This window comes from Sinohyriopsis cumingii, chromosome 2 (genome assembly GCF_028554795.1).
Source record: "Sinohyriopsis cumingii isolate HCF-2022 chromosome 2, ASM2855479v2, whole genome shotgun sequence".
NCBI classification, from domain to species: Eukaryota; Metazoa; Mollusca; class Bivalvia; order Unionida; family Unionidae; genus Sinohyriopsis; species Sinohyriopsis cumingii.
The window spans coordinates 62,157,853-62,166,309 of NC_142962.1; the positions used below are offsets into that span (position 1 = coordinate 62,157,853).

Below are 8,457 nucleotides of genomic sequence, written 5' to 3' on the forward strand. Positions count from 1 at the left end.
ACATATTATACACATTGAATATTATTGGATATTACTTTGGATGTTGCGTATCATGTCACTGGATGCTTCATTGAATGATACGTATCATATTATTGGATGCTTCATTACATGCTACGTATCACGTCATTGGTTGCTTCATTGAATGCTACGTATCATGTCATTGGATGTTTAATATCATATCACTGGATGTTACATATTTAACTTTCAATGCACTCTCAAATGGAAGACATCATTCAAGGATGTACACGGAATATGGTTTGTTATTTGTTGATAACGGTCTAAGCATATCAAAAGAGGTGCAATTTTTATTTTTAAAAATTCCTGACCATAAAATTTCACTGAGATCGTTCATTTTTGTTGTCATTTGTTTGTTTTCTCTCAGAGGAAATTTGTCAGGACTAAAATAATAATACATCCTACCAGATTGTTTCCTAGTATTTAAAAAATATATTTTTCATTTTTTTGTTTGTTGTTGTTCACAAAACATCTGAAACCATCATTTTAATTAAAAAGGAATCAAATATGAGGAACAGCTCAATTTTATAATGTCTGTTTTGGAAAACGCATTTCTTTGTAATCAGTTGGCATCGGTAATTTGCAACATGAAAACTTGGACTCTTGTTTAGGTTAATTTCTCTCATCTTGATATGACACATACTAGTTTTCAGGATCATATGCACCTAGATAGGTAATAACGTTTCCTCGTTTCTCCAGTTGTCCCTTTTTAAATGCTGACACTATGCAAATTAGCAGGTTTCTGTTTTACTCTGATATCGATTGTCTTCAAAAAGTGAGACGCCCTCAAATGACTTTTGCGACTGTGAAAAGAAACCACCCAAAACTTCGCAGCAAGAGGTACGGTGCAAACTAACATAGCAGATGATATCAATCTCTTATTATAGATACTAGTAATTACTTCTAATTTAAAATCTCATTAGATTTAAGTCTATCTAGCATTTAAATCTTGTTGTGTATGTGGACACATCCACATCGGAAGAAGTTACTAGATCGGTAGTTCTACTGCATTATTCTCTGCTTTAACTTTTAACCAATTAACTTTTCCTAATTTTTATAGCCTCTTAGATATTTATTAGATTCATAAATTAATCCTTGTGGTACGTGATAATCTTATTTAAACTGAAAATATATCGAAATTTGTATGTTGTATCAAACAAATCGACAATATCAGCCACCAAGGAGTATCCGTGAATATACGAGCCATTTCATGTAATACAGTACTGCGTACGTTGTCGATAATGAGTCATTTCTACTTCCTTAATCACCCCCATTTTCACCAACGGAGCTAGGGTCATCGTTGAATTGACACGTTTTTGTCATCTTCGCTTTTATTACTTGGACAGTTGTATCATTCGCCAACATTGGACGTATTATGATTCACACTTTGACGTCATGATTTAATCCGCAATACTTGTGTATAGTTTATGACTTACTACCGTTTTGCTCAAATCTAAGAATCTTTTCCGGCTTGCTATATATACTTTTACATACATAACATTTTGCAGTACCAGAGATGAGGCAAACCCCAACATTTTATAAATATGACACTGTAAGGCCATACGTTGGTGTTTTGATGTGGTTTTTCTAGCGTTATCTGCCTATTTAATTGCTTTAATAGTTTAATCACAATTAAGTTTGAATCAATAACACTTTCTCAATATCACTTACTTGAGTTTATTGTCCACTTGTCGCTTTATAAGGGTGTAGGCAATAGAGCTTCGAATACATTGTATAGATTTACACATTCGCTCCTGTCATCACCTCCTGAATATCATTCCAACAATCGTAAGGCAACATACTTCAGAATACAGAGACATATTTGAATATGTCCACGTGATATTTGTCTATATATATTTTCCTTACTGTACGAGTCTATTTAATGCGAGTTAGGAAGCAAATAAAGCTAAATATTTCTTAATTGCAAGACTCAACAAAGTATTCTTTTGGAGCGGAAGCGAGGTGGTTGGGTGTCCCAGAGACTCCTTAACTGAAAACTAACATCTAACGGATAAGGTGACTTGGCCATCAAAGTTTTACGTCAATAACGGATCACAATGCTATTTTCCGATGGTTTTGTTTTACATTTCATCTTCAAGCAAATACATGCATGTTTATAGTACTGACATTTATGAGGTCGTTTACAGTTATTTTACTATATACTTCTTTACATATGTGGCACCACGTTTGGCATTTATCTTAAAAGTTTTGTAAGCTCCATACATGAGCTACATAGAGATACGTTCAGATATTAATATTGCTTAATTCTGATGAAGTTTGCATTGTCCGCCAAAAATTAACCTCTCCATCCCCGGCCAATTATTACTGCTCTGTAGTGCTGTTTTAATAGTCCCCATGAGACTTACCCAGTCTGCAAAGTGCATGACGTGTGGTGGAGAATTTCATCATCATTTCTCTGTTCAATGAGACTACATGTTTTCAATTTACAATAATAAAAAAAAGAAAAGAATGAAGTAATTAAATGCAACGTAGTCGCCAACTTCCATGACTGCAATACGTTAGTTTCAGGCATTAAGTTGGTGCAGTATCAAAGATATTGTTGAGTGGTTGCTCAGTAGAATCTCCAATGCCGGTAAAGGTGGTGTGTGTGTGTGCAATTTAGATTTGTAACGTAGCTTTAACAATTTTCCAGTCATATCTCTATGATGTCTGCAGTGTGGCAATTTAAAGTGATGTCTAGCACTGGGGCATCATGCCGCAGACACGTAGCATGATGTCCCATACAGTCACATTAGCCTGACAACCAGTCCTAACACTAACCTCTTAATGCTGAGCGACTAGCGAGGCAGTTGTTAGTACCATTTTCATAAGTCTTTAGTATGACTCGGCTGGAGTTTGACCCCACGGCATCCGGGGCCGGGGAAGGTGGTATAGGTGGAGTGGTGGGGGCACACTTAGAAGTTATCAGATTAGCGGTCAGGCCCTTGATGAAGTAAGTCATATCATTAGATATGTCAGTTTCTTCCTCTGTGATCATGACAAAAAAGAAAATAAGACAAGGCTGTCAAAAGTTCGGAAGTTAATATTTTGGTCTATAAGCTATCTACAAGCATTTTGATCCGTTATTTAAATTGACCGTCCTCAGCTGATGTGCATAGTGCTTCAAAAATAAACAATCTGCTTTACAGTTTTCACGTGATAATTCCAACCGATAGTAAATGGTAGGAGTTTTCAAAATAAAGTTCAACGCATAAAAGCTGAGGACGGGACTTTTCAAGCTTGCTTATTTCGATTTTTTGGGTAATTTATGGCATGCTCAATGTACTATGCAGTTTGTTTGAAATTTATTTTCTGTAAAACTGTGTTATGGTTAAAGATGTACCAAACAGTAGCCAAACTCTACCTCTTTGAATGAAAGAGATCCATATCAATTAAGTTTGTAATTTGAAGCACAGATGGGTTCCGTAAGAGATTAACTGTGAACAAGAGTTACCAGTAGACGCAAGTAAACGACCAGAACTTACGAATGCATCATACTACCACAAAGATTTTGCAACAGAGATACATACTTAAATCTGCATTTAAAAGACAGAATCGGCTTTTGAAGGAAATCACATCCGAAATTAGTAGAAATAGCACAGGAAATTTATCAGTTCAAAAACAATTTGTGTGCATGGTTGAACCAAAAGTTAGGCATGACCACAAGAAATCGGAAGAAATGGTCAGTTCAACAGTGTGAATTTTGAGCATAAAACATCTACTCTTTTGACATGATCCATTTCATATATGCAACTATGGAAAAAATATGTACAATGCCGATAAAACTGTACATGTTGTCACCCTGTGTAGCTTGCTTCATTTTTAAGAATCACATAGTGCAGCACTGGAGACGGGATAAAGAACCGAAAAAAAATCGTACATTCATCTTTGAAATTCATAAAATGTACCTTTTAATTTATGTTATAAGGGAAATATAATTCGGACTTCTGTGAGCTTGTAAGTTTATCAAGATCATAATCTGAACTATGTAAAATGTTCAGTGGCTTTAACCCATCAAAAATGGTCACATCATACACACAAATTTTTTGCTGGCTGGATTTTTTTTGATTTTTGTTATGTTGAATTTGCATTGCTTGTCTAATTTCATGTATAACTGAATGCAAAATTTACAGCATAAAATGAATGCTTTATGCTAATTTGAGAGAGAGAATAGAGTTAAAGCGATATAAAAATATCTTTCAAGCTTTGTTGAGCAAGTCTAGTGCACTTTTTAGTAGGTTCAATGCACAGAGTATTTGAGTGTTTTATTTTCTCAGGTAATGGAAGAGTTTTTAATTAATAGATATTTTTTTCTGCTTCTATTTTTGAAAGGTGTGACAATGTCATTATACAGTTCATGCAAGAAAGATGACTTTTTAAATAATTTTATCTTACTGTCACCACCTTTCCTTATTCAAGTGCTGATTAGATAGCGGAAACAGAGATTAGCTAGAACTCAAAGTAGTATGTATAAAATTGTTTTCTGGTCGACTGCTCTCAAAAGCAGAAATGCTTTCATGACTTACAAGCAAATATCAAATGTTAAATTTTTTTATATCTTTTGAGAATATATTTATGAAAAAATGTTATGGAATTTAATTTTAACTGGTAGAGCAAACGTTCTAATAACAGACTTGAAAGAATTTAAATTTTATACTACTTAATCATACACTAAGTACCTTGTACTGCTATGAAATGTAATTGTTTGTTAAACATAGAAATTATAAGGTGTTAAGAGACAATTCTAAAACAATGTAATTTTGTTTCTTACTTTTTCCTTGTTGAATATTTAAGATATTAATTGACTATACATATGACTGTCTCATTAGCCAGAATAAATATACCATTATACAGATAATTGACTATCTGTTAATTAGAGGATGAACATGAACTCGTCCTTCAGAGTAAAAAATTATTTATTCAGGAGTATTCTGTAAAGCTTGTAAACATTTAAAAATGCTTGATTAAAAACCAAAGGTATGCATCAATGCAATTCCTTCTGAGAAACACACTCTGTGGACAATGTACAATAAGATATTTGTCTTCAAATTTTTAGTTATGTATATCCAGAACTCAATAATCATGACCTCTCATTTATTGGTGACTCATATATACCTTTGATTGTCTTTATGTTTTATGAAAATAATTCTCAAGCTGACAAATATATTGTATCTCCTTGTACTTGATGTTGAACAGAAACTTTTGACAACAATCAAAAAGGATTTCCAAAATATAAAACAGACCACTGAAGTATAAAATATTTTTAAGTTGTCATGTACAACTATTTTCCCCTTGTATACATAATGAAATGATTTTAATAATGACAAGTCTATATATGAACAAAGGTATAGTTAACTGATGATTATAGTAGTGTTAATATTCATTTTTATCAATATTATATTTTTTCACAATGTAAGCATAACAAAATTAACTGGTACATGTACAAATGAATATCACCAAATCAATCAAATTGACATTATGCTTTCATGTAATTATTTAATAGCTGATAAATGAATTTCCAAAACTATTTGAATGTTTATATCTATTGATAGGTCAGTTTACCTACAACACAATAACATTAAAGAAATTTAACTCAGTTTCATCTTCTTTCCAGTAAAGTCTAGATGCTGATTACAAGCACAGATGGCATGTCATGGATATTGAATGTGAATAAAGGAAGAAAAGTTATGCTGGACAATTACAACGTGTCACAGCAACACATAAATGACAGTATAGATTAAATACTAATTCCCATACAGTGACCTTTACCTTCCACTTACCAGTATTAAAAGACAACTTTGTGATATTATCTTTCTTCATTCAATGTGTTATTTCTTTTGGTGTTTTGTGTATGCATCTTATATTTACTGACTGAATTTGAAATATTTTTCTTTCCTGCACTTTAAGAACCAAACAAGTTTAGCTGAATGTTGTTTCTTCTTTTTTTTAAAAAATATTTTTACATGCTCTAATTTAAATATTCAGTGAAATATCTAGTTTTCTTATATTTTTACATGCTCTAATTTAAATATTCAGTGAAATATCTAGTTTTCTTATATTTTTACAAGCTCTAATTTAAATATTCAGTGAAATATCTAGTTTCTTGCAAGAAACTTGTATGATCTTGATAATCCCAACCTAATGAATAAAAGGAAAATAAATTGTTTGACACAGTATTCCAGTTATTTCTTTCTGTTCATTTTTTCAAAATATTTCAATCCCTGTGTTGTTTTTTCAGAGTATTTGAACGCCTGTGTAAGGTTTGCTGATTTTCAGAATATTTCAACACTTTTGTTGAGTTTGCATAAAGTGACAGTCACTACAACACTATTGCTAGATGGTCATTGTACATTCTCATGAGACTGCTCTGGTGGTCTAGTGGTTAGAGCATCCGCCTCGGATGTGGGAGGTTGTGAGTTCGATCCCCAGCCGAGTCATATCAAAGACTTACAAAAATGGTACTAATAGCTGCCTCGCTTGGCGCTCAGCATTAAGAGGTTAGTGTTAGGACTGGTCGGCCTGGTGTCAGGATAATGTGACTAGGTGGGACATCATGCTACATGTCTGCAGCATGATGCCCCAGTGCTAGACATCACTATAAACTGCCACACTTCAGACATCGTAGCGATATGACTGAAAAATTGTTAAAGCTACGTTAAAAATCCAGATCACACACACACACACACACACACACACACATTCTCATGAAATTCAATTAACCTATCAACAGCTGTTGATCAATTACCTAATGGTGATCCCTGTGGACTGCTAACCAGACTCCAAGCCAACTGATGATGGTTCTTACTCATTTTTCGACTCTGTTCTGAACGCAGATACCTGGACATTCCTAACTACAGACCTCATTTATAACTGATCTTGCAAGAACATTACCATTTTTCACCCAGTGTCAACAAAAGTTGTGGTACATGAGTAACACAGAAGTGTTGTTAAGCTGTGGATGCAAATTTTCACAACAAAATCTTTCATTTTTAAAGAAGTTCATATATCAGTGATCAGGGGGATCAAATTCTAAGTTTTTTTAAAAAAAATTACCATAAATAACTGAAATTATTTAAAAGAATAACTTTACATTTTACCTTGAAATATGTATATATTTATTGCTACTTTCTGTTTTCAGAGTAAAGTATATTCATGAAAATGATTTCAAAAAATTATATGGAGTGTATTTATGAAAGAAAACTGTATGATGAATTTGAAATTTAAACAAGTCATCCAACTGGATCACACAGCAAACATTTTTTTTGTCATGGAAATGATGCTGAAACAGTTTGCTCTGCAACAGAGACATCACAATAGCCATCAGAAAAAAATGAACAAGCACCATATCTACACAAATTCTGAAATAAAAATGAAATGTTTAGATAATACTAGAAGCATAACTATGTTACTGAACTGAACATTGCCTTCTTCAATGACAGACAATCAATACAAAGCATTTTAGGTATTACAGCATCCATGTATGCAAGTGCTTAAGTTGTGTTTATTTAAAACAAATACCCCAAAATGTCTGGCCCACAGAACACAGTCAAATACAAAACTTGACCAAAAAGCACAAGATAAAGGTCACTGTAACAAACTTCAATGGGAGACTGATGGTCTCTACAAAAAAGTACCATGATCATGCAGCTTGGTGTAGAAGAAATTGACTTAATGCAAAACTAACCATATTCACTGACACAAAATACAGGTCACAACTGCAAACTTTGGGGAGAACGTTGTATTCATCAATATAAATTTGCATATGAAATTGCATGACCCAAAAGTTACAAGTACATGGGGAACTGGCATGACCCAAAAGTAACAAGTACATAGGAAACTGGCATGACCCAAAAGTTACAAGTATATGGGAAACTGGCATGACCCAAAAGTTTCAAGTACATGGGGAACTGGCATGATCCAAAAAGTTACAAGTACATGGGAAACTGGCATGACCCAGTTACATGTACATGGGAAATCTGCTCTATGTGCTAAACTTAACCAAGTCTTGAAAGCATAAAATGTTAAGTTGCACTGACCTATATTTTAGTGCAAAGATTTTGTACTTATCATGAGGCATCCCCAAACAAACATGTATGACCACAGAGCCAGAAGGGCCTACAAAACTGAGCTAAATGCAAAACTTAACCTAGGTATGATATAAGGATTGATGGACAAGAGAAAAACTATATCCCTTGTACTCAAGACACTGAAGCATAAGAGTGACCATTTTTACAAAGCAGTGAAATATCAGAACCTTTTCCTGTTAATGTGTGCCCCGTTAAATACTCATTTCTTTTGATCATGCTGAACCAAATTGAGATCTTTTTCTTAGACATAAATCAAGAGCAAAAATCCCTGAAAATAGGGATTTCCTTGAAGTCGTTTTTTTAAATACTTTTTAAATGTTAAATGTCTCTATTAATGTTTGCAACAGGAAAAAAC

General features: G+C 33.4%; 1 protein-coding gene across 6 annotated transcripts in view; it reads left to right on the forward strand.

Annotated features, from left to right (window-relative positions):
* LOC149805026 (uncharacterized) overlaps positions 1–6,191 on the forward strand; it is a 44,541-nt gene extending 38,350 nt beyond the window's left edge. For 2 of the 6 annotated variants that reach the window (XM_089946685.1, XM_089946700.1), the window contains 2 exons: positions 1,524–1,567; positions 5,630–6,191. In XM_089946685.1, coding sequence (XP_089802811.1) covers positions 1,524–1,535 — 12 coding nt within the window. In that variant the 3' untranslated portion in view covers positions 1,536–1,567; positions 5,630–6,191. Of the gene's footprint in view, positions 1–791; positions 856–1,523; positions 1,568–1,943; positions 2,032–5,629 lie in introns of all 6 variants that reach the window. The other 4 variants (XM_089946691.1, XM_089946710.1, XM_089946670.1 and 1 more) reach the window with 3 other exon arrangements.
* The last annotated feature ends 2,266 nt before the right edge of the window (positions 6,192–8,457 follow it).